Below are 26,681 nucleotides of genomic sequence, written 5' to 3'. Positions count from 1 at the left end.
TATGTCATCTGCATAATGCAGGTTGTTAATGAGTCTTCCTCCAATCCTGATGCCCTATTCTTCTTTATACAGTTCAGCTTCTCAAATTATCTGCTCAGCATATAGATTCAATAGGTATGGTGAAAGGGTACAACCCTGACACACACTTTTCCTGACTTTAAACTATGCAGTATCCCCTTGTTCTCTTCAAATGAATGCCTCTTGAACCACGTACAGATTCCTCATGAGCATAATAACTGTTCAGGAATTCCCATTCTTTGCAATGTTATCCATAATTTGTTATGATCCATACAGTAAAAGGCTTTAGCATAGTCAATAAAACACAGGTGAACATCTTTCTTGTAGTCTCTGCTTTCAGCCAAGATATATCTGACATTAGTAATTATACCTCTGGTTCCACGTCCTCTTCTAAAACCGGCTTGAATTTCTGGCAGTTCCCTACTGATATGCTGCTGCCGCTGAGTGATCTTTAGCAAAACTTTGCTTGCATGTGATATTAATGATATTGTTCAACAATTTCCACATTCAGTCAGATCACCCTTCTTGGGAATAGGCAAAAATACAGATCTCTTCCAGTTGCTTGGCCAGGTAGTTGTCTTCCAAATTTCTTGACATAGAGGAGCGGGCACTTCCAGTGCTGCATCCATTTGCTGAAACATCTCAATTGGTATTCCATCAATTCCTGAAGCCTTGTTTTTTGCCAATGCCTTCAATGCAGCTTGGACTTCTTCCTTCAGACCTGATAATATGTTACCTCCTGAAATAGGTGAACATCGACCAGTTCTTTTCAGTATAGTGACTCTCTGTATTCCCTCCATCTTACCTTGATGTTTCCTGCTTTGCTCAATATTTTACCCGTAGAATCCCTCCATATTGCAACTCAAGGCTTGAACTCCTTTCTCAGTTCTTTCAGCTTGAGAAATGCTAAGCATGTTCTTCCCTTTTGGTTTTCTATCTCCAGGTCTTTGCACATGTCATCATATTTTACTTTGTCTTCTCGAGCTGTACTTTGAGATCTTCTGCTCAGCTCTTTTATTTCATCTTTTTTTTCCCTTTTGCTTTAGCTACTCAACGTTCAAGAGCAAGTTTGAGAGTCTCTTCTGACATCTATTTTGGTCTTTTCTTTTTCTCCTGTCTTTTTAATGACCTCTTGCTTTCTTCATGTATAATGTCCCTGATGTCACTGCACAACTCATCTGATCTTAGGTCATTGGTGTTCAATGTGTCAAATCTGTTCTTGAGATGGTCTAAGTTCAGGTGGGATATACTCAAGGTCATACTTTGGCTCTCGTGGACTTGTTCTAATTTTCTTCAATTTCAACTTGAACTTGCATATGAGTAATTGATAGTGTGATCCAAAGTCTGCCCCTGGCCTTGTTCTGACTGATGATATTGAGCTTTTCCACAGTCTTTCCACAGGTGCAGTTGATTTGATTCCTGTGTATTCCATCTGGCAAGGTCCATGTGTATAGTCACCATTGGCAAAAAAAAAAAAAGTATTTGCAATGAAGAAGTCGCTGGTCTTGCAAAATTCAATCGTGATCTCCAGCATCATTTCTATCATCAAGGCCATATTTTCCGAATACTGATCCTTCTTTGTTTCCAACTTTTGCATTCCAATCACCAGTAATTATCAGTGCATCCTGATTGCATGTTTGATCAATTTCAGACTGCAGAAGTTGGTAAAAATCTTCAATTTCTTCACATCTTTGACCTTAGTAGTTGGTGTATAAATGTGAATGAGAGTTGTATTAACTGGTCTTCCTTTTAGGCATATGGATATTATCCCATCACTGACAGCGTGGTACCTTAGGATAGACCTTGAAATGTTCTTTTTGACAAAGAATGCAACACCATTCCTCTTCAAGTTATCACTCCCGACATAGTAGATCATATAACTGTCCAATTCAAAATGACCAATACAAGTCCATTTCAGCTCACTGAAGCCTAGCATATCAATCTTTATGCATTCCACTTCATTTCTGACAATTTCCAATTTTCCTAGATTCATACTTTGTACATTCCATATTCCGATTATTAATGCATGTCTGCAGATGTTTCTTCTCATTTTGAGTCATGCCACATCAGCAAATGAAGATCCTGAAAGCTTGACTCAATCCACCTCATTAAGGCTGACTCTACTTTGAGAAGGCAGCTCCTTCCCAGTCATATTTTGATTGCCTTCCAAACTGAGTGGTTCATCTTTTGGCACTACATCTGACAATGTTCTGCTGTTATTCACAAGGTTTTCACTGGCTAATTCTTTTCAGAAGTAGACTGCCAGGTCCTTATTCCTAGTCTGTTTTAGTCTAGAAGCTCAGCTGAATTCTGTCCACTATGGGTGACTCTGCTGTATGTGAATACCAGTGGCATAGCTTCCAGCATCACAGCAACACACAAGCTCCCACAGTATGGCAAACTGACAGACATGTAGGGGGGTGCTTCCTTAAAAAGCTAGAAATAGAAGTTTCATACAATACAGCAATCCCACTCCTTAGTATACACTCTAGAGAAATAAGAGCCATCACACAAGTAGATATATGCACACCCATGATCATAGTAGCACTGCTCGTGACAGCAAAAAGATGGAAAGAACCTAGGTGCCCATCAACAAATAGATAAACAAATTATGGTACATACACACAATGGAATGCTACACAACAATAAAGAACAATGATGAATCAACCAAACATCTTACAACACAGATGAATCTGGAGCGCCTTATGCTGAGTGAAATCAGTCAGTCACAAAAGGACAAATATTGTATGAGACCACTATTATAAGAACTCAAGAAAAGGTTTAAACAGGAAAGAAAACATTCTTTGAGTGTTACGAGGGTGGGGAGGAAAGGATCGGGGAATTCACTAACTAGACAGTAGACGAGAATCAGCTTAAGTGAAAGGAAGAACAGCACACAATACAGCATAAGTCAGGAAAACTGGATTAATGCAAAAGCTAAGAAGTTTCCTGAACACAACCAAACACTTTGAGGGACAGAGTAGCTGGGGTTGGGGTCTGAGGACCATGGTTTCAGGGACATCTAGGTCAACTGGCATAACAAAGTTTATTGAGAAAATGTTCTGCATCCCACTTAGGTACGTGGCATCTGGGGTCTTAAAAGCTTTCGAGCAGCCATCTAAGATGCATCAATTCGTCCCAAACCACTTGGAGCAAAGGAGAATGAAGAACACCAAAAACACAAGGAAAATATTACCCCAGGAGACAAAAGAACCCCATAAACCAGAAACTCCATCAGCCAGAAGAACTAGATAGTGCCCCACTACCAAAAATGGCTGTCCTGTTAGGGTACACAACAGAGAGTCCCTGACAAAGTGAGAGAAAAGTGCGGTGCAGAACTCAAATTCATGGGAAAAGACCAGACTTAACAGTGTGACTGAGACTGGAGGAACCCCTGAAGCCATGGCCCTTGGACACTCTGTTAACCCAGAACTCAAACCATTCCTGAAGCCCACTCTTCAAAAATTTAACTGGACCATAAAACATAAAATAATACTCATGAAGAGTGTGTTTCTTAGTTCAAGCAGATACAGGAGACCAAATGAGCAGCTCCTGTCAGGGAAGCAGGATAAGAAGGCAGGAAGGGAAAGGAACTGGTTGAATGGACACAAGAAACCTGGGGTGGGAAGGAGGAGTGTGCTGTCACATTACAGGGATTGCAACTAATGTCACATAACAACATGCATATAATTTTTTGTATTAGAAATTAACCTGAATTGTAAACTTTCACCTGAAGCACAGAAAAGAAATCAAAGGACATATTACATTGGGCAAATCTGGAGCCCAAGACTTCTTTAAAGTGTTAAAAAGCAAAGATGTCACTCTGAGGACTAAGATGTGCCTGACTCAAGCCATGGTATTTTCAATCATTTCATCTGCATGTGAAAGCTGGACAATGAATAAGGAAGAACAAAGAATTGATGCCTTTGAATTATGGTGTTGGCAAATATACCATGGACTGCCAGAAGAACAAACAAATCTGTCTTGGAAGAAGTATAGCCAGAATGCTCATTAGAAGCAAGGATGGTGAGACTTCATCTCATGTACATTGGACATGTTATCAGGAAGGATCAGTCCCTGGAGAAGGACATCACGCTTGGTAGAGGGTCAGTGAAAAACGGGAACACCCTCAATGAGATGGACAAAGTGACTGCAACAAGGGCTCAAATAGCAATGATTGTGGGAATGGTGTAGGACTGGGCAGTGTTTCATTTTGTTGTACACAGAGCACATAACTGACTTGATGGCATCTAACAACAACAACAGCAATCTTTATGGGAGCCGAGTACCAGGTCTTTCTTCTGTAGAGCCACTGTGTAGGTTGGAACAACCATTGGAACAACCAATCTTTGCTACACATAAATTCATCAGTTTCTGGCCTCAAAGGATTTAACTCTGCAGTAACTCATCTACTTCTTCTTAACGAGTCACCCTCCTTGAGAACAACTTATAACATTCATTTGTAAAAAAGATGACTCGAGTTAGGGCTAGAATAAAGCTTACTGTCCCCCAAAGGAACAGGATCTATAGGTTTGGCCTAGTGAAGATACACAAGAAGCAAGTGAACTGACAGCCCTCACACTTATAGTCTGAAGAAGAAATAGCTGAATTCTTTGAAAACTGGTTGGTTCACTGGTACAAGCTGTTTCTGATCAATAGATTCCCAGGTGTGGAATGCCATTAGATTATCAGCATCTAATAGGTGCATGAACTCAGTGTCACGGGTGAACAGCTGTCTCACATCTAAACTTCTAAAGAGTCAGTAAGCAAATGTAAACCATGTTTTCTGAAATTAGTTCTGGTAATTCTAATACTGTATTCAACATTATTACGCCATAGAGAAAATTTTCAAATACACAGGGCACTCTGCAAATACAGGATTCAACATACCACTGGAAAATTCAAAAGGGAGAATTTTGTTTTATTGTAACCACTAAATGCCAGTGCATAGAAATATCTCTCATAGTGGATCTGGTGTTGAATAGCTTGCATAGGATTACCATAATTTTCTCTATAGAGATGAGTTAATCCAATCAAAGAAAGCAAACATGAAATGACCCAGTACTTTTTCTTTCTTTTTTAAAATATTTCTGCCTGGCACCAGCTGGACTCAACCCAACTATGGGCCCAATTTTCCTCTCCAGTGGTGAGAAGTGAGAAAAAATGATCAAAGACAACCTTTTACAGCACAATATACATTTAAATACTAAGTTTCAAATTACACTTTCAGAATAAAGTTTCCATTATGTCCTGTACTTGCAAAATGACTGGTTTCCAACAAAGAGGGACTCACCTGGCCCACTCTCCCCGCAACAGGACTACTTTTTCAACTTGCCTCAACTTGCCTTGAATAAGGTAACTGATTGCATCGATTTTTACAAGGTTTAGTTTATGTAAATGCTTAGAGGTCTGTGGTAAAGTTGTGTCCTACCCAGGATATGGATCACCTTGGACTATCTGCAACTAAAGCGAGTTTACTCTTAGGCAAGAACTTACTTTGTGCTTCTGTGGGGTGTCCCCCTCCACAGCAGTATGCTGAGTCCTTATGTGGCACTCACATTGAGTAGCTGATGTTTCCTGGGGGTCATTTTACGGGCACCTAGCCCTGAAGCCTCCCTTGACTATTCCAGAGTTAACTAAGTCTACCTCTATGAGGAAGCGGCTGCCTCTCACTGAAGGGAAGGACATACACTCGACGACTAGCTTCAGCACAATGCAGGTAGTTGTCCTCTCATCTTAAAACCTTTACTTACATTTATCTTGAAATTCTTAAAAACCATTTTTTAGGGGGAGATAAGATTCATCCGTACTTAATAGGTGGCTGCTTTCCAAAAGCAATAAAATGGTAGCTTTTTACAGAAGTTTTTCAGCCTTTTTGTCACAGGCACAAACCTCGTACACCTGTCGCTCCAAGGCGAGCCCAGGGCCCTCGGCGGGAAGCCACGCCCACATCTCTTGGTGCCCCGCCTCCTCCTTAGTGGTTCCAGCCAATCCTATAGACGCTATGACGAAGCTCAGCGCTTTCGCGAGACTACAACTGCATCCTTAGCTGGGCTTTAGCCTTGTGGACTTGCGCAGAAGAGACTCTTGAAGCCATCGCGGGAGAAAGGGGGCGTGGCGCCTCCGACGTGCGCGTTCGCCTTGACCCCACGCTCCAGCGCGCGCCCGGCACCGGGGAGCAGTGGTTACTGGGCGCTCCCGGAACCCCAATACAATCCAGCCTAAAGCGCGCGTGCTCCCCCCGGGTGGATTCTCTGTTTGATGGTGAATGCGACTCCGGGATCTGCGAAGGCGTTAGAGGGATCCGGGCGTTGGTGCTGAGAAACCTAAGAGTTTTGGATAACCAGCCAAGGTAGGGTGGGTGATGGTAGGGTCGGGGGTCAGAGGTTGGGGAAGGAAGGCATCTCTGGCCTCCCGGGTCACGGAAGGAGGACTCGGGGTGTCCCGGGGACTGGAAGCTAAAGGCTGAGCGGAATTCGCAGCGCGAGTCTCCCCCACCCCTTCCCCATCCCGACGCGCGGGCCTCTCGATCCCACAGCTCTCCCCGGCGGAGCTGGGGACGGGGGTCCGTGGGAAAGGAGGCGGTGTTGCTTCCCTTGGATTGGGGTTGCGGTTTTTTGTTCCAGTGACCACACCAGAGTGTCCGAGGGGCCTCGTCGCGCTCCTCGGCCTAGCGGTAGCTCGTTTGCCTGGCCTGCTAGCAGCGATCCGGCGCCGACAGCCCTGCTCCGACTCCTCGATCCGCTTTTGAGTCCTTTGGAAGAGAACTGAGTGGGTGTCTCCATTCGCCGCAGAAATGTCCTGGAGGCGGGAAAAGAAAAGCTAGACGCCTAGCTTCTTGGTGTGCGGGATTGTAATGTAGTAAAAGGGGAGGCCAAGGCTTCTAAATGAGTGGCTTAAAGTTCTGTTATATTCGCGTCAGAATCACCCTTGCACTACATTTCTGCTGAGGTACTTACTAGGTTTATCCATGAAGATCTGGTGTCTGATGATTGATGGTCACTCTCAAATAGCAGTATTAGTAAGAAATTACCATTAAGCTTGTGCCTTTTTTCCAAATGACTTGACAGTATCCACAGTGTTGGGTGTTCTTCTGCTTGTATTTAGCTTGAGGCTTTAACGGAGAAGAAATAAAATCATTTAAAAGTCATTACCGTTGTGCATGGCTTCGCCCTGAGTTTGAGTGACTCCAGAGCAGCGAACAACAACCACTATTTTTAATTATTCCAGTGGGAGATGAAACTTCTGTGAATAGAGTGGATCCACAACATCTGTATGGTCACGGAAAAGACTGGTCACTCATGCTGAAGCAGAGTAGCGGTGAGCAGCAGTGGAATAAGTGTGTCTGTGCTGGAAAACCTGCTTTTTCTAGAGCTTAGAAGCACCAGTAAGCTTGCAGATGAAGGGAATGAAATAGTTTGCTTTTCAGAGAATATTATGTATTCCTTTGGACCAACTTGAAAGAGCTATACTTTTAGAATTATTAAATCATTTGTTGAGAGCCTTTTTCAAGTTTATGTGACTAATGTCTGTTTTAGAGTTCAAGAGATGAAATTCAGGAGCCCTGGTGGCACAGTGGTGAAAGCATTCGCTGCTAACTGTAAGGTCGACTGTTCGAACCCACCAGCTGCTACTCCAAAGTTGCTCCACAGGAGAAAGATGTGGCAGTCTGGTCCCCTGAAGATTTACCTTGGAAAACCTGTGGGGCAGTAACCTATAGGGTTATTATGAGTCGGAATCAACTCAATGGCAATGGGTTTGGTTTTTGGTTAGTGGCACAGTAGTTAAGTGCTTACAAACCAAAAGGTTGACCTTTTGAACGCACCCAGCAGCTCCCTGGGAGAAAGTCCTGGAGATCCTGTAAACATTACAGCCTAGCAAACCCTGTGGGGTAGTTCAGCTCTGTCACACAAGGTCACTATGAGTCAAAATCAACTCAATGGCACACAACAATGGGTGAAATTACTCTCAATCTGCGGAGTTATCCCTACAGAAAAAGGAAAGATTGTTGTAATGCTGTGTTGTTGAGTGAGCATTTCCGCCATCAATAATGATTTGGGTTTCTTTCATTTCTCTTGCCTAAGGTATACCTGGAGCCCTGGTGGCACAGTGGTTAAATGTTTGGCTGCTGACCAAAAGGTTGGCAATTTGAATCCACCAGCCGCTCCTTAGAAACCCTATGGAGCAGTTTTGCTCTGTCCTTTGGGTTTCTTTTTCCCTTTTTTGGTGAAGTACACATTGGTACAGCAGTGTGGCAAAATGTATACTCCTTGTTTTCCTTCACAGCTTAAGCCCAGACTTTCCAGGAATTCATTGTAATTCAGGATTTTGGTGTGTCTTTTAATGAAGAGACAATAGTTTGGGGAAAAAAAATCTGAATTTAATTCATGTCCACTTGTTGTATTGTCTTATTAACTTATGTTTCAGTTTATTTTTCTAGCAATCTGTCTTTGTTTTCTAGCAAACAGATACACTTCAGTCAGTTTACTCTCTCTCATTCTGGGCCAGGAATAGTAAAAAAAAAAAATAGTTTCATGTTATCTGTAGTCTTCTAGGAAACTCTGGTGGCGTAATGGTTAAGAGCTACAGCTCCTAACCAAAAGGTCGACAGTTCAAATCTACCAGGTGCTCCTTGGAAACTCTATGGTGTCATTCTACTCATCCTATAGGGTCGCTATGAATTGGAATCAACTCGACGGCAACAGGTTTTTTTGTTTTTGTTTTTGTTTTTTGGTAGTCTTCTAGAGTATAGTTAAACGAGAGTTCTTCAGAAAAGAAGTGTGAGTAAAGTACATTCAGTTCTTACAACAAGGGAAGTTGTTCAGGGAATTAGAGATCTTCGTTTCACTGTATTGAGTATGTCATTTTTATGCTGGCACTGACCTGGCATTGGGGTATAACACTGAATAGGATACTCTCCCTGCCTGGCTTTCAAGTAGTTCAAAGTCATTTAAGAACCCTGTAACAGTTGGGAGAAGGAGGAGAGGCCCTAACTCAACTTGGCTGGTCGTGGAAGGCTCTCCAGGGAAGATTAGTACAGTAATAGGCGGAAAAGAGTGAAAAGAACATTTCAAGCAAAAGGTCTTTTACATTTAATCGCAGGGCAGTGAAAATGTGGTCCATATAGAAAACTGCACATAATCGTGTTTCTCCCAAACACTGACGTTTAGCGAGGAGAAGGAGGAAGTGGAACCATCAAAGGCATGATACTTGAGGTATGAGGAAAACTAGGAGAAAGATATGCAGTGTGATTAGAGATCTGTAGCTTTCCTCTGGTACTTAACGTTTTAGCTGCCAGTTACCATAGTTATATGTAGCTTTGACTGAATGAGATCTTTGGTTCAAGAAGTTATTCCTGAGTAAGAGAACCCATAGTGAAATAATTAACCAAAACCAGGTTTAGTTTTTATTTTTGGATTATGTGTGTTTGCTCATTGGAGAACTAGAGGAAAGAAGAGCCTTGCCAGAAATCCTGGTGTTTACGTTTTTTCAAATTATGATTCTAATTGATAAATACCTTGAGGCTATAACATTAAGAGAATCATTTGGAAGCAGACATGTGAAGGGCTGTGCAAGTTATTGTTGTTGTGTGCAGTAGAGTCTGTACTGATTCATACCGACTCTATATGACAGGTAGAACTGCTCTATAGGGTTTCCTAGGCTGTGAAGCAGCTCACCAGATCTTTTCTCCAGCAGAGCCGCTGGGTGGGTTCAAACCACTGACCTTCAGTTAGCAGTCAACCTTTGAGTTAGCAGGAGAATGATTAACCCCCAACAGGGCTCCTTGCACAGATTATTTAAAAGAAAAAAAAAAAACAAAACAAACTTGCTGGCTGTCAATTCCCTCTGGTAGTGACCCTATAGGACAGAATAGAACTGCGCGTAGAGTTTCCAAGGAGCTGCTGGTAGGTTCAAACTGCCGACCTTTTGGTTACTAAATGTAGCTCTTAACTACTTCGCCACCAGGGCTTCTTACAAATTATTAGCGGTATGCATATTCTAAAAAATACCAAATGGGCATTATCAGAGAACAGAATAAATAGTGGAAAGAATGTATTCTGTTTGCGTAATAACTCTTCTTACTGGATTGTTGTGAGAGGTAATCCTCTCACATTTCCTTAATGAGAACTAGTGATGTGACCATCTCTAGAAGCAGGGTGGGCTGGGCACCTGTTTCCCAACTACTGTATTCTTTGCAAGGAAAAAAGTTGATTTTTGATGGGCAGCTAGTTATCTATAAACAGGCTTCTCAAACTTGGCTGCACACTGGAATCACCTAGAGATTCCAGATAGTGGGGATGGATTCCAAGTAATGGGGGTAGGGCCTGGGTGCCACCACCAGAGAGTCTGACTTAATTGGCTAAGGGTCTGTCTGAACATTAGTAATTTTAAAAACTCCCCCAGGTGATTCTGATTTGCATCCAAGTGTGAAAAGCACTGATGAGGGGTTCCCCATCCTGCGCATGAAAAAATGTTTTGTTGCCACCCACCCCCACCCCATATCTGCAGCCTTTGGTGTGCACAGCTCTGCCCAGTAAAGTAGTAGTATATATCCATACCTCTTGATTTGGGGTCCATCCATGTAATTTGTTTGGCCAGTGGAACCATAGTGGCTTTGACATTACCAGACATGTCACTTTTTGAAAAGTGCTGGTGTGACTGTATTTGTACTCTTACACCTCAGCTATTGCTATAAGGATGTTCCTAGGTTACCCTGCTGGTCCCAGGAAGAGGATGAGGACTACTTTAAGCACAGCCAAACTCCACTACACAAATGGAGCCTAAATCAGCCAACCGTCAGCTAACCTGCAGATCCGTGGGAATCAATGATAGCTGTTTCAAGGATTAAAGAGCCCTGGAGATAAAGTGGTTAAGCACTGAGCTGCTGACTGAAAGGTTCACTAGGAACCTACCAGCCACTCTGTGGGAGAAAGATGTGGCAGTTTACCCACATAAAGGTTACAGCCTTGGAAAACCCTGTGGGCCAGTTCTACTCTGTCCTATAGGGTCACTATGAGTCGGAACCCACTTGACGGCTAGGGGTTTGGTTTTGGTTTTGAGTATTTTGGTATTGAGCATTGGAGTCGTATGTCATACAGCATGTTTGTGGTAGTAGTTAAATGATAAGCTGGTATAGCTTAATTTTCAGAGTTCCAGCAGAGTGACCCAATTCCAGTATTCCAACCTATGTTCTAGGGAGAACTGGACAAAGGTAAATGCTTAAGAAATTAGGGGCTTCCTACATTATTCCTCCAAGGAAAGAAAAAAAAAAAGGTAAGAGAGGGGTTAAATTGCTTGAAAAGTAGTTAACCAACATTAGAGATGATTTGTAGTCCATTACCCACACATTTATAAACTAAGCACTGGCTGAGGGAATGGAATCTCATGACTGACTTACACCAGTGCTGATCAGTAGAACTTTTTTGCAATAAGGTGAATGCTCTATACCTGCACTGTCTGTCATGGTAGCCATGAGACAGAGAGTCCCCACAGTATTGCATTACAACTCCTCTTTGCTTGGCTTCCTCCCCGCAGTGTTGTATTAAAAATCCTGTTTCCTTTGCTAGGCTTCTTTCCCCCGAGCTTTGCATTTTAATCCTGCTTTTGCTTGGAGGTTGTACGGAAACCCCATTGTGCCTGCCATTGTGCCTGCGTAGTATGATTAAGAATGTTGCTGACTTAACTTCTGTGAACTCCCTACTTGTAAACCCCTTAGAAGTAACTTGTCTCTTCACCCTTGAGAGCCACCTTGGCGGCAGCAGCTCCGACTGACTCCTTTTCCTCGTACAATGAAATAGAGGTGCCTTTCCTGTTCTCCCACCTGGGTCTCTCCTTTATTGGCCAATACAAGTCAGGCAGAGCAAGAACCTGGGGTTTCTACCCAGTAATAGCCACTAGCGCCCTGGTGGCACAGCGGTTAAAGAGTTTGACTGCTAACCGAAAGGTCAGCAGTTTGAACCTACCAAGCCACTCCTTGGAAACCCTTTGAGGTAGTTCTCTGTTCTGTAGGATTGCTATGAGTCAGAATCGACTCAGTGGCAACAAGTTGTTTTTTTTTTTTTTTTTCTTCAGTAGTGACATATAGCTTTCAATGTGGCTCATGTCACTGAGATGCTGAATTTGTAATACTAAACCAAAGCAAACCCATTGCCATCAAGTTGATTCCAACTCATAGCATCTCTATAGGTTAGAGCAGAACTGCCGCGTAGGATTTCCAAGGTTGTAAATCTTTACAGAAGCAGACTGCCACATCTTTGTCCTGCAGAGTGGCTAGTGGGTTCAAACCACTGACCTTTTGGTTAGCAGCTAAGTTCTTTACCACTGTTACCACCAGGGCTCCTTATTTATATTACTTAATTTATTTGGATTTAAATAGCCATTGCAGCTTAGTAGCTACCTTTTTGGACTGCACAGACAGAAATCAAAATTTACTTTCTTGGGGCTGCAGAGGAAACCATGCTCCTTTGAGTCAAAGGACCATCATGTTCTTAAATAAAATAAAGGTACTGTCAGCAAGCAAAAGGGGTAGTTCTTAGGTAGGAAAGTAATATCACTCAAGTTTCTCGTATGGCTTTTGGTCTGTTCATATTTTCTGTTTTCTTGGGCTGTTTTTTCTAGATTTTTAAGTTTATTGGAATAAAACTGTTCTTAATATGCTCTTATGATTTTAAAATTCCTCCTGCAGCTCTGTTTTTCTTTCCTTTTTTTTTTTTAGTAGCTTTATTAAGGTTTAATTTATGTATAACAAAATTCAACAATTTTTTGACGAATGTTTGTAATCATATAACCACCAACACAATCAAGAGCGTTCTCATCACTCCAAAATTTTCCCTCTTGCTTCTTTGCTGTTGCGCCCCACTCCTTACTTCATGGTCCGTGGTAACCACTAACCTGCTGTCTTGTCACTAGGTTTTGCCTTTTCTAGAATTTTATGCAAATGGAACCATGCAATGTGCAGTCTTTCCCACCTCACTTCCTTCATTTAACATAATGGTTTAGAAATTGATCTGTGTTGTATGTCTCAATAGTTTCTTTCTTTTTATCAAGGAGTAGTATTCCATTGTATGAATATGCCACAGTTTATCTCTTCACCACTGGATGGATATTTGCATTGCTTCCGGTTTGGAGCTTTTATTAGTAAAGCTGCTATTAACATTTGAGTTTATAGCCTCTGCTTTTTGCCTAACACAAGGTCACGTAGATTTACTCCTCTGTTTCCTTCCAGAAGTTTTATCATTTTATCTTTTAGTCTGTGATTCATTTTGAGTTAATTATTATATATAATGTGAAATAAAGGTAAAGGTTAATTTTTTTTCATATCAATTTTCACTTACTAAAAGGGATATTCTTTCTTTGTTGATTGCTTTTGAACTTTGTCAAAAATCAATTGATCATATATGTGTGGGTCTATGACAGACTGTCTTGGAAACCATGGTGGCACAGTGGTTAAGAGTTCGGCTGCTATCCAAAAGGTCGGCAGTTCAGATTCACCAGGCACTCGGTGGAAACCATATGGGGCAGTTCTCCTCTGTCCTATAAGGTCACCATTAGTTGGACTTGACTCAACGGCAGCGGGTTGTTACAGACTCTGTTCTGCTTTATTCATCTGTCTTTACCCCAGAACCATGCTGTTTCGATTACTGTAGGTGTAAGTCTCGGAATCAGTGTAAATCTTACAACTTTCTTCTTCTTTTTTTCAAAATTATTTTGACTCTTCTAGATTCTGGAAATTTCAATATAAACTATAAAATCAGTTTGCCAGTTTCATGCTCCCCCCCCCCAAAAAAAAACCCTGTTGGGATTTTTAATAAGATACTTTCATTCTGTAGATCAATATCAAGAAATTGACATCTTGGCAGTATTAAGTCCTACCAGTCCATGAGTGAGCATACCATCTCTCCATTTATTTACATCTTTAATTTCTACTTTTTTTTTTCACTGTATGTATTGTTTGCCTTCATTTTATTTCTTCACATTATAAACTCTACAGTACATAATAATCGCTTTTGCTATAGTCATTAGCATGTGAGGATACTCAATATCATTTAGTCATTTAAAAAAAAAAAAATTATTACCGTTCAGTCAATTCCAGCACATAGAGACCCTTATAGGATAGAGTAGAACTGCCCCATAGGGTTTCCAAGACTGTAATCTTTACAGAAGCAGACTGCCGCATCTTTCTCATGCAGAGCAGCTGGTGGGTTCAGACTGCCAGCCTGATCTTTCCATTAGCAGCCGAGTGCTTAATCACTGCACCACCAGGGCTTCTTATCTACATATACAAAATGTAATATTATTCAGCCTTGAAAAGTAATGAAGTTTTTACTTTAAACTTTAAAAACAGTATACTAAGTGACAAGAGCCAGAAACAAAAGGCCAGACAGATATTGCTTGATTCCATTTTTATGAAATGTTCAGAACTGAAAAATCTGGGCACAAAAAGTACGTTAGTGATTGCCAGGGGATGGTAAAGGGAAAACTGGAAGACAACGGACTTCTTTTTGAGGTGATGGATATTCTGAAGTTCGATACTGATGATGTTTGAGCATCATTGTGAATATAATAAAACCCACTGAATTGTACATTTAAAAATGGTTGAAATGGTGATTTTATGGTACATGAATTTTATCTCAATAAATTTTTTTTTCAATCTAGTTGATCAGTGTGGATGTTCATCATACTGTTCTCTCTATTTTTATGTGTTTGAAATTTTTCAGAATAAAAAGTTTTTTTAAGTATTAGTTATTTTTTAAAGAAATTTAAAAAGGAGAAAAAAGCCTACTATATTTTCATTACATATTTTTTCTTTCTGGTGCTTTCATTTCTGTTGAGTAGATCTAAATTTCCACGTAACATTTCTTTCTGCCTAAGGAACTTCCTTTAATATTTCCGGTAATGCAGGTATAAAGATGATCAATTCGTGTATCTTTCGTTGGTCTTAAAAAAAATTTTTTTTTTTTTTTTGGCCTTCATTTTTGAAAGGCTATTGGCTGAATTTAGGATTCTAGGTTGGGAGAAGTGGCTATACTGGAGAGATAGGGCTAACTTGGAGAGATGTCCTGGCTTTTTTGCGATTTGATTACAGTGGGCCTTGCAGTGTTTGTCCTTGTGTTTACCTTGATTGGGTTTCATTGAGCTTCTTGGTTCAGTGGGTTATTTTTATCAGATTTGGAAAATTTGTGGGCATGATTTTTTCAAGTAAGAAGTGCTAGTGATTCAGTGGTTAAGCACTGAGCTGTTAACCAAAAGGTCAGCGGTTCGGACCCACCAACCACTCTGTGGGAGGAAGATGTGGCAGTCTGCTTCCATAAAGATAACAGCCTTGGAAACCCCATGGGACAGTTCTTCTCTGTCCTGTAGGGTCGATATGAGTCGGAATCAACTCAACAGCAACGAGTTTGGTTTTGGGTTTATGTAGTCCTGAACCGGTTCTTTAAAACACATAATTGTCATTCTTTTCTAGATGTGGAGTAGAGTAGTTAGAGGTGGAAAGTTGGTGGAGACAGAGGGTTGGAGACTGCTCTCTGCTAATTTTGTCATTCAAAACACACTTTATTGTCTGTACTGAGTTAGAGATCATGATTTGATTTATACTTCTTTTGTATCTTCCCCTAAAATAAAGCACAGTACTGAATACTTAGTGGGGACTTAGTAAATATCTGATTGGGTTTTATTTATAATTGGAATTATTGAGAACGTATCTTCAACTGCATTTGAAGCCAAATTTTACATGTTTATGCATCAGTTTTTTTTTTCAGCTACATGATTGTAACTGGTTGTAACAGGCAGCAACCATCGTTATGACTTTTTCTATGACTCAGTGTCTGAGTTGTTCTGTTTCATACAGGAATTAACAGTAAAGTTTAGGACCCACATCAAATGGAGTGCTTTCATTCCAGTTTCATCTTTTGAGATAACCAAGCTTTCTTTTTTCCCCCTCTACATTTTTCCTTCTCTTTCTTCTTTTATTCTGTCTCTGCCTCTTTTTCCCGATTGCCATCACCACCTTTTTCCCTGCCCAGTTTACCTTATCTGCTAATCCGTAGTAAGAAATACATTTGCGCATTTTAATTTTCCTCTTTTGTAGGAGAAGGTATTTTTCTCAGGGGGTTTTAAGGTATATAAAGGTCAAATGAAATTTTGTTAACTCTTTGGGATTATAAAACAAAAATGAAATTCTGTAGTGATAATGAGTTTAAGTGTTCCTGAAAACACTTCAAATAAGCATTTCCAGGCTATTTGAGATATTTACCTTACTATTATGCTGTTCATTATTTCTAGACTTTATTTTATTAAGTAAATTTCTTTACTAAATTTATCCATTAAAAACCAATAAGACCATTAGGATTTATTTGATGCATGAGATTGTGGTCCATGTGTTCCTTACCTCTATTTGACTTATTTAGAAAATTATCATTGCATTATCTCTCCAGTTTTACTGTGACATATGTGGGGTTGCCATGAGTCAGTATCGGTTCAACCGCAACTTGTCTGAAGATTTCATGTTATGTGTATAGACTATAAGCTTATGCTGCATTTCTCATAAGTTCTTTAACACTAAAATTCTCTCTTGGAATCCTTACTGTTACATTTGTCTTCTAGAGTTCACATTTATCAACCAAGAAAACGAAAATGAGCAGCCGACGGAAGCGTGCTCCTCCAGTGAAGATGGATGAAGAAAAGCAGCAGCAGCTTTGTTGGAACATGTATGAAGACAGAAGAAATGAACCTCTCACCTTAAGTGATGACGAGCAGCCCTGTCCAGGTTCAGACTCCTCTTCTGCTCATTGCCTCATCCTGGATGAGAGCCTAAAGGAAGAAGTGGCTCACAGAGATAAGAAGAGATGTACAGAGTCAGTGAGCACTTCAAACTCTGTTGATATGGAAGAGACTATTGGTATTTTTCCCTCTTTGTTTATAAAGTTGAATATTGTGATAGCTCCCTATCACTTAGATAATTCCTGGAAAGCATTTCTAGGAGAATTAACTCTTCAGCTTCATCCTGAAGAGAGTTTAACTGAAAATTTTTCTGAAAGGAGTTTTACATTAATGAGTTCAGAGTCAAGCAATCAGTTACTGGTCTATGTTCATCCAGAATGTGGAGATGTGGAGAAAGAAGAAAAAGGGCTAAATGAACCAGTCCGTTTTTGTGACAAGGGTATTCAGGTAGAGTCATCCTTCAGTAGTGAACTGTTAGAAGATTTGGGGTGGCTGCAAAAGAAGAGAAGAATAAAACTTTACCAAAGACCAGAAGGAAACCATGTTATCAAGGTATGCAATTTCTATCAGTTTTTTAAGGTTCTATGTTGGCAGTCCATTTTGAAGGCGGTTCTGAAAAATCAATGGTAAGGCTGTCATTACAAAATTTCAGAAACTTTATTTTGGGTTTTCAAGAAGTATAAAAATTATAGCTAATCATTTCCAGGCTGTACTTCTTCATAGGGATACCTTCCTGGTTTCTTTTTTTCCTTCCTCCTCTCCATCTCTGCTCTCAGTGACTTGCTCTTGTGGCATCAACTTTTGCTCTTACTGTACCAATCGTTTAACCATTTCCTGTTTCCAGTCTTACCTAATCAAATCTTTCATCCATTTTACCTCTGGAATTGTGGTAAGAATGCAAATGGAATTCTCTTCTTTACTGGCTAAGAATTAAGTATAACCTTTTTCACCTGGCATACAAGTCTCTCTTTTGATAGGCCCTTGTCTGCTTCTCCAGCTCATCCCTTACCACTCTGCTTTGTATTTTGTTCCACAAATTCCAAATTGATTTGCTCCCTGCACGTACCTTGCTTTTTTTTTTTTGCCTCTTTGCTTTTGCTTTCACAGTTGTCTCTACTTCTGTTGTCTCATCCCTTTTTCCTGAGTAACTTCTGGTAATTTTTTAATGTATTTAGGTCAGAGTTCACTTCATCCAGGGAGATCTTTTCTTAAGCCCCATGGAATGGATTATGTGCCCCCCCAACCCCCCATAATAACAGATGCATGTGTTTATTTTTGTATTGGATCTTTTTTCCCCACTAGACTATGAATTCTTTTATCCCCACAGCCTAGTACACTTCCTGTTACCCAAAGTGTTTTCAATAAACGAATGAATAAATTTATAATTTATTTCAGGCTCTACCATTTACTAGTCAAGTAACTTTTTGTGAATTATTTAAATGCTCCAATTTCAACTTCTTTCTGTATGAAATATAAATAATACACATTCTTCTTACCTCATAGGATTATGTTGAGAGTCAGGGAGATAATGTAAGTAAAGGTACTTTGTAAACTATTAAGCAGGTTAATACACCTTCATGCTAAAACATGAAAGGAAAAGAAATTCTAAAATATTAAATTCACCTTTGTTCAATTGAAAACTATCTTTTATATATATTTTATATTAATAAGCAGTTGCATTGAAAAAAAAAAAAACCCATTGCTGTCGAGTCAATTCTGACTCACAGGGACCCTATAGGACACAGTAGAACTGCTCCACAGGGTTTCCAAGGAACTAGTGGCAGGTTCGAACTGCCGACTTTTTGGTCAGCAGCCAAGCTCTTAATCACTGTACCACCAGGGCTCCAACAGTTGCATAGATTGCCCTATTTATAGTTACAGAATTGACAGGAAAAGAAAAATTTAGATTGTAATTAATTTTTCCCTAGACAATGAAGGTATGTAACCAAACATTCTATCTCTTTACTGACTGCAAGTGCCAAAATTGTGGCTTAGTGATTACAAGTATATATGGATTCATGGCCTGCATATCTGTTCTCGCTGCTCCCTCCACAGACCAAGTCTTAGCCTATTCTGATTTGTTTTCCCTGATCCCATATTTATAAATTTATTGCCACTATTTTATGCCATCTTATCCCAGGTGAAGAGAAGGCAGGATACAAATAAATAATGAAATAAAATATCTGCCACTTACTCCTATATATGGCTGGTTGGAGTCTTGTTCTTTAAGGAAAGAGTGTGAGAATCTCCGTGATTAGTAAAGGGGATCAGGTTCAAAGAAGTGCAGAAAAATGAAGGGAACTAATAACGTTTATTGTCCGCCATTAGGAACTTTTAAACTTGTATTATATGGCCTATCTCATATAGGCTTCTCTCCATTTTGCAAATGAAAACATTTGAGTCAAATAAATCAGTTAATTTTGAGTTTATTTAGCTTCTAAATATTAATGCCAGTATTCAAATTTGAGTCTCCTGACTGCAAAAATTCATGATGCATTTCGTCGTTAGGTTCAAGATTTAAAATCTTAAAATCTCATATGATTATAAAGTTTGTTTTCTTCTATATTTTAGTGTCTTATAAGTAGTAATAAGGGTTCCCAAGCCTAACTGCATAAGAATCCTGGCGTGGGCATCAGAATCTTCTAGCAGAATCTGTGTTTTTAACAAACTTCACTGATGACCCTGATGTTTATCAGATTGGGGAATCATTGACCTCATAGATAGAACTAGGTGTTCTTACCACAGTGCCCAGGTTTGGTTCCAGTTAGGGAAGTGATTTTTCCAGTAACTTAAATGGTGCATTGCACTCAGTAGACATTTGCATTTGTAAGAATGAATTTGTTATTGAAAGTGAAAATATGTGAGAGGATGTTGTAGGTTATCGTTTAGCATAAGGAGCCCTGGTGGCACAATGGTTAAGCACTCAGCTGCTGACAGAAAGGTTGGTGGTTTGAACCCACCCATGGCTCCTCGGGAGAAAGGCCCGGTGATACGCTCCCATAAAGATTACAGCCTAAGAAACCTTATAGGGCAGTTCTGTAGGGTCGCTATGAGTCAGAATCTACTCAGTGGTACACAACAACATCATTTAGTATCGGTGGAGGGAAAAAATCAATGACTCACCTGCTCGCATCAGCAGCACATATGCTAAAATTGGAATGATACAGAGAAGGTTAGCATGGCCTCTGAGCAAGGATGATATGCAAATTCATGAAGAATTCCACATTAGAAAAAAAAGGTGATGCTCAGAATGTTTTTTCTTAAGTCTTCATAAAGAATGGTATATTCCAGTTAAAACTAGTTTTATGTTGGTTAATTCTTCGTAGGTTGGAATTTATCTTTTGGAAGCTGGTCTAGCAAAACTAGACTTTATGAGTGATGCAAATTCAAGAATGAAAAAGTTCAATCAACTTATGAAGAAAGTGATGGAAAAGTTATACAATTTTATTATTCCAGGTAATTACCTAGGAATTTTGAGTTTTTCCCCCAACTGCTTATGTATAACAACCAGAAACACAGCTAATAGAATTATAATAAAAATTGAACCTCCATAAAAGCACTGTATGACAAAATTAGACTTATTTGAAATGCCCTTACTAATGTAGTTTTTTCCTTACTTTATTTGCTTAGCTTATAGTAATTAAGAAATATTTGTAGGTCAGTGTAAGACAGTAGGTGGTATCTAAAGAGATCTAAGGTAATGGGAAAAGGGACAGAATACACATAAATGATTGTAATACCAGAGAGATTGCAATATATTGCTGTCACCAAAGTATAAAAGTATTGCATGAACCCAGAGAAGAATTTTAATTCCGACCAGGAGAAACAGAAGAAAATATCTTGGGTGACGTAGCAGTTTAACTACCTTATAAGATGGATGGGTAGATTTTTAATCAGTGAAGAATTAAGAATAGGGTATTCCAGGCACATAACACTCAGGAACGGCCCAGAGTATAGTTTTGGAGCAAGAACTGTTGGTTATAAAAGCTGGGTCAGTTTTTCATGAGTGCATTTGCTGTTGGATGTACAGATGTGTCGGAAGAAGATGAAGACTCAGAGAGCGAGCCGGAGGGCCAAGACATTGATGAGCTCTATCACTTTGTGAAGCAAACACATCAGCAAGAAACACAGCCCATCCAGGTGGACGTCCAGCATCCTGCGTTGACTCCTGTGTTGAGACCCTACCAAAGAGAGGCCGTCAATTGGATGCTACAGCAAGAGCGTTTCAGAAGTGCCCCTGCCAGTGGCAAGTATAAGATGCTTTCAGAAAAGGCAGATGGGCTAGAGGAATTATAGCAGGGAGAGGGTAGGGAGAAATTGATCACTAAACAAAATCATGTTGAAAAGATAGGTAGGATAGAATGGGTGATACTATGAACAAAATTATTCTCTAAGAAATCCTTCAAAATTGACATCTTTTTGTGAGTTGAAATTCATTCGAGTTCCCTCCTCCGTAAAAGTTTGAGCTGGTTCTTTCTGCCACAATAAGGCTGCTGTGGTGGGAATTATGAAAAAACCAAGAAATTTCTTTACATGCCTTTTCAATTAGGATTGCTTTTCGACCCTGATCAGATGAGAATCTTGCTGATCACCTGCATGAGACTTTTCACCATTTGATGATGAGCGTTAGTGACAAAAGCAAATTTACAGAGATGGCAGACTTACTTATGGTGAATTTAATTTTTCTGGGTTGCATTTATTTTCTTTACAAAGTAAACCATAGAGTAAAATGTTATCTATTGAGTGTTTCCATGCAAGCAGTAGATGTATGAGAATCATTTTTGCCAGTTTGTTTTCCCCACTATCTTTAAAGGAATAGGCACTAAACTAGACAAAGATTTTCACATGATTCTAGACAAGGAGGTATTGACTGTTTCTCACTCCTCCTATACAGATTTGTTTTAATTAATGACAGATACCTCTTACTTACGTATTCGAGTCTACACCTTTTCTTTAATACAACATAAACGTTTCATTTTGGAAAATAATTCATAGCCAGTATTATTCTACCTGCTCCCCCCTGCAACATATTCTGAATTATTTTGAAGTAAATATTTTTAGCTTTTATAATTTATTTGTTGAAGAAATTATGAGCTCTTTAGTTTCCCACAGACTAGATTTTTTTCTTCCAAAATATTTTTTCTTTAGTTAACTAATTTTATTAAGGTGTAACTTTATATGCAGTCAAATGCACAGATCTTAAGGGCAGAGTTTGGTGAGTTTTGGCAAGTACATGCGTTTGTGTAGCCAGCAGCCTGATTATGACATAGAACTGTACTGTCTAAAAGGTGGCCACTATCCACACATAGGGCTTATGAGACTTGAAACATGACTGCCCTAAATGAGATGTGTTGTAAGTTTGAAATACACACCAAATTTTAGATAGTACAAGAAAAAGAATGTAAAATATCTCATGAATAATTTTTACATCAATTACATATTGAAATAATATTTTGGTTATATTGGGCTAAATAAAATATACTATGAAAATGAATTTCATCTGTTTCTTTTTACTTTTTTTAATACGATTATAACAAAATTTAAAATTACGGATGTGGCTCACATTGTATATCTATCTGACAGTGCTGATGTAAAGTATTTCCATCCTTGGAGAAAGTTCCGTTACAGCCCTTTCTAGGCAATTCCCCTACCTCAGCTTGTTCAGAGGCAACTAAGGTCACCATGGGTTAGTTTTGTCTGTAACTGAAATGGTAATGAAACCATACAATATATACTTTTTGGGGAATGGGGGGGTGGGGGGAATTGGTCTAGTCTCTTTCAACATAATGTTTTTGAGATTCATACATACTGTATGTGTTTGTAATTTATTTTTCTGTCCACTGACTGGATTTTGTTGATTAAATCCCCATGTGTCATTTAGGGTGTCCTGTCCCTTTTTGGGTCCCATAAAATGAAACTTTTTATCTTTTTTTTTTTTTTCCTATCGTATAAATACCATGGATCTGTATTCCTACTTCATCTTTTAATCTCTAAAGAGGGCACAAAAAATAGGTAGAGACACGCTTGTTACTTGGCAATTGGTTTAGACAAGGTATTGTTAAGGGTAGTGGAAGATTCTGGTTGAAACAAACTCAATACTTTTGTGATAGTTTTAGGTATTTTTTTCTTCAGTTATGTAAGCTCTTCCACCCCCTTCCAGACCCGTATGAGAGGTCAGGTATGATTTGGGTAAATGTATTAGCTGACTAGAATATGTCAGTTGCATGATTTAAAAACTTCACAGTACTTCTTGAAGGATTTATAAAAGATAAGCATCTTTCCTTTGCTGGGTGGGAGTCAGTTATATGTATTAATTTTCTTTTCCTGTCAATCTTCTGCAATTTACTGTACTTTGATTTTCTGTCATATCACTTGCTTATATGGAAACTGACAGAGCAAAAGAAGCTAAAGAATATCTGAAGAGAAGAATTGGAGGGATTCTTTCCTTTCCCCATACAATTTATCTTGCAGAAAGGAAAAAAAAAAAACAAACTTGTTCTTACGGTTATATTTTTCTTTAGAAAACGCCCTGCACTTATTATGGCGAGAAATTGTTACATCTGAGGGCTTGAAACTCTACTATAATCCATACACGGGCTGGTAAGGCAAATTTTTATTTATGTGCTTGATTTAAAAAAATAAATAGCATGAAAAATTTTATGAGATTGTGTTTAGCCTTGGCAGTACCTCAAGAAAGAATAGTAAATATCTGGTTAGAAATTTAATAGGTAGTGTAGACATAGAATAAATAACGTGTCATTTTTCAGTAAATGAATGTAGAATAATAGACTTAAGGTGCTTAATTATCAATTTTTAAAGTAAGGTTATAATTTCTAAGTAAAAATATCATTTTGTTTATCATAGGCCAGTTTTTACATTCTTCATTAAATTTGTCAATTTGTATTACGAGTTTTAGGAATTATTAAACATAATTAGTAAAGCAGTAGATATTTATTGCCCTTCATATTTTTTATTCACAAATTCATGAAGGTCACAGAAAAAAGGTCGACAAATGCCTTTTTAGTTTTAAAACTCTTGTTTCTGTAGGCTTAGTTGTTAGCTCAGGCAATTTTTTGGTTATCACAAATCTTATATTCATGATCTAGGAACTTGAATTATTTCACCCTAAAATATGGTTTCAAAAAACTTAGACTTTTATACATTTATTCCAGTTCTCTTTAAGAACACTAATTAGGAATATTACTGTATTTTTACACAAATAATGCACTTGTTATACGTTTTTTGCCAACCCGCAACTCCCTGTCCGGTTATTTTCGTAAGCATGCTATGCATGTTACATGTGTGGGGGCACTTTATTTGCACGGGCGCATTATTTGCAAAAAATGTGGTAGTGTATTTTTTAATTGTCTCTATGATGTGTTTTTCTGATGTTTTCCGTTAGCATCGTCCGTGAGTACCCCAGTGCTGGGCCACAGTTGCTTGGTGGAATCTTAGCAGATGAGATGGGTCTTGGAAAGACAGTGGAGGTTTTGGCTCTGATTCTGACACATACTCGACAAGATGTCAAACAAGATGCTCTCACTCTTCCTGAGGTAGGAGGACTGTAGGGCTTGGGAAAGCGAGGGACATATGTTCTCAAAGAGCATCATATGTTGAACATTTGCTTGGCTCTTAAGTCAATACTTTCTAATGTACTCTGCACCTGATAATTTCTATTACTTGTTAGTTCACTTCAGTTGGGCACAGAATGTGGGATTTTTGTGACCTAGCAGAATTTTTTTAAGTAATTTTGTCAAACTAGGAAAGATACATGCAGTCACTTACCAAGCATCCTTCTAGTTGACAGAGAAATTCTTTTTAAGAAAGTACTATTACTTCCTTAAATATCTTGTCACTTACTAAAAACTAGACCAAACTTATTGCCATTGAATCATTTTCAACTCATGAAAACCCCACGTATTACAGAGTAGAACTGCTTTATAGGGTTTTCTTGGCTGTAATCTTAGGGTTGCTATGACTTGGAATCAACTTGACGGCAACAATGTTGGGTTTTTTTGTTTTGTTTTGTTTTGTTTTGTTTTATCGTGAAGCAGATCACCAGGCCCTTCTTCTGTGGTGTTGCTAGATGGGTTCTAATCTCCAACCTTTAGGTAAATAGTCAAATGCAAACCATTTGTACCACCCGGGGATGTTTCTGTTACTTACTACAAGTCTCCGTATTGCCACTGAATATTTTTGAGAGCTGTTTTTTTTAAAAATGCCACAAACCTCAGATATGTAATTCTTAGAATCCAGTAATTAGCTTTGTTAAAATATGGGTACTTGGTAATTAGATTGCTAGATGAAACAAACTCTAAGTCCTTGTTCTAAAATGTGTGATTGTGTTTAAAAATATAAATTTTAGAGTTTACCAAAACAAAAAGAAAAACCTCTACTAAGGCAAACGCGGAAACCCTGGTGGCATAGTGGTTAAGTGCTCCAGCTGCTAAGCAAAATCGAATCCACCGGCACTCCTTGGAAACTCTATGGGGCAGTTCTATTCTGTCCTGTAGGGTCATTATGAGTCGGAATTGACTCAATGGCAACGGGTTTTTTTAGGGCAAATATAGCTCATCTTTTCCAGTAAAGAAATCTGAAATCATCACATTAAATCCTGCTGAAATGAGGCCATTAGGTAAGAGTATGAGTATAATTATCCCTAGAGCACACTATGCTCACAGCCGTAGGATTATGTGATCTTTTTTGTTAGGGGAAGTTTGCAAAATTAGCTTTTCAAATTTGAATAAGGAGTAGAAAAAAAAATCTGTTCCCTTTGTAGAAAAATAACTTGGAGCATATACCTTAAACTATCAGTACCTTCTTGGATTTTCTACTCACTAGATATTTTAATTCTAAGTTACTATTTAGTATTATAAATTCATTGGGTTAATTCTATATTTAAATAAGTTTTCAAAACTTAATTTTGGAAGTTCCGCACTTAACATTTAAATAATTTAAGATAATATGTGCAGTTTTAAAAAGTGATTTGTTGCTGTACACTTTGAAATTAAAAAAAAAAAAAACTATATGAGTAACATATGTAGCCCTGTCTATCATTTTTTTTTTTTTTTTTTTAACAAGTCTTGCATCTCCTTAATGGAAGGTTGACTCAGTTATCTAGTGCTGCTGTAACAGAAATACTGCAAGTGGATGGCTTTAACAAACAAATTTATTTTCTCACAGTTTAGGAGGCTAGCCTGGTGGCGCAGTGGTTGAGAGCTCAGCTGCTAGTCAAAAGGTCGGCAGTTCTAATCCACCAGTTGCTTCTTGGAAACCCTATGGGGCAGTTCTACTCTGTCCTTAAAGGTCACTATGAGTTGGAACCAACTCGATGGCAACAAGTTTTTAATCATATTTTTTACAAGTCTTGCATCCCCTTAATAGGAGGTTGTCTTAGTTATCTGGTGTTACTATAACAGATATACTACAAGTGGATGGCTTTAACAAACAGAAATTTATTTTTCCACCATTTAGGAGGTTAAAAAAACCCCACTGCTTTAGGAGGTTAGAAGTCCAAATTCAAAGTGCCAGCGCTAGGGGAGGCTTTCCCTTTCTGTCGGCTCTGGAGAAAAGTCCTTGTCTCTTCAGCCACTGTTTCCTCTTTCCTTGGAGATCTCCATGTGTCTTGACATCTGTCTTACCCCATCTCTCTTCTCCTTGTTTATTTAATCTCTTGTATATCTCAAAAGAGATTGACTCAAAATACACCCTACACTCATCCTTCCTCATTAACATAACAGAGAACCCGTTCCCAGATAGGATTATAACCACATATTTTGGGGGGACATAATTCAGTCTGTAACATTCCACCCTTTACCCGTTGACGTTGAGTCAATTCTGACTCACAACGACCCTATAGGACAGAGTAGAACTGCCCCATAGGGTTTCCAAGGAGCAGCTGGTGGAATTGCCAACCTTTTGGTTAACAGCTCAATGCTTACTGC

General features: G+C 39.0%; 1 protein-coding gene and 1 non-coding gene across 7 annotated transcripts in view; both read left to right on the top strand.

Moving 5' to 3' along the window:
• The first annotated feature begins 6,163 nt into the window (after window positions 1-6,163).
• The window catches only part of SHPRH (SNF2 histone linker PHD RING helicase), a 164,982-nt gene continuing 144,464 nt past the window's right edge, over window positions 6,164-26,681 (top strand). For 5 of the 6 annotated variants that reach the window (XR_007519553.1, XR_007519552.1, XM_049902998.1 and 2 more), the window contains exons 1-6: window positions 6,164-6,370; window positions 16,621-17,289; window positions 20,064-20,193; window positions 20,768-20,983; window positions 23,259-23,337; window positions 24,140-24,290. Coding sequence is in view for 3 of the 6 variants with exons in the window: in XM_049902998.1 (XP_049758955.1) it covers window positions 16,651-17,289; window positions 20,064-20,193; window positions 20,768-20,983; window positions 23,259-23,337; window positions 24,140-24,290 (1,215 nt within the window). In the remaining 3 variants the exon portion in view is untranslated. Of the gene's footprint in view, window positions 6,371-16,620; window positions 17,290-20,063; window positions 20,194-20,767; window positions 20,984-23,258; window positions 23,338-24,139; window positions 24,291-26,681 lie in introns of those variants that run through there. The other variant, XM_049903017.1, reaches the window with a different exon arrangement.
• Window positions 19,861-19,967, top strand: LOC126058274 (U6 spliceosomal RNA). Its single transcript, XR_007513163.1, has one exon. It is a non-coding gene; the product is annotated as a U6 spliceosomal RNA (small nuclear RNA).

Source organism: Elephas maximus, chromosome 1 (assembly GCF_024166365.1).
Source record: "Elephas maximus indicus isolate mEleMax1 chromosome 1, mEleMax1 primary haplotype, whole genome shotgun sequence".
Lineage (NCBI taxonomy): Eukaryota > Metazoa > Chordata > Mammalia > Proboscidea > Elephantidae > Elephas > Elephas maximus.
The sequence above is the reverse complement of the archived record's forward strand: the minus strand, read 5'-3'. Positions and strand labels throughout refer to the sequence as shown.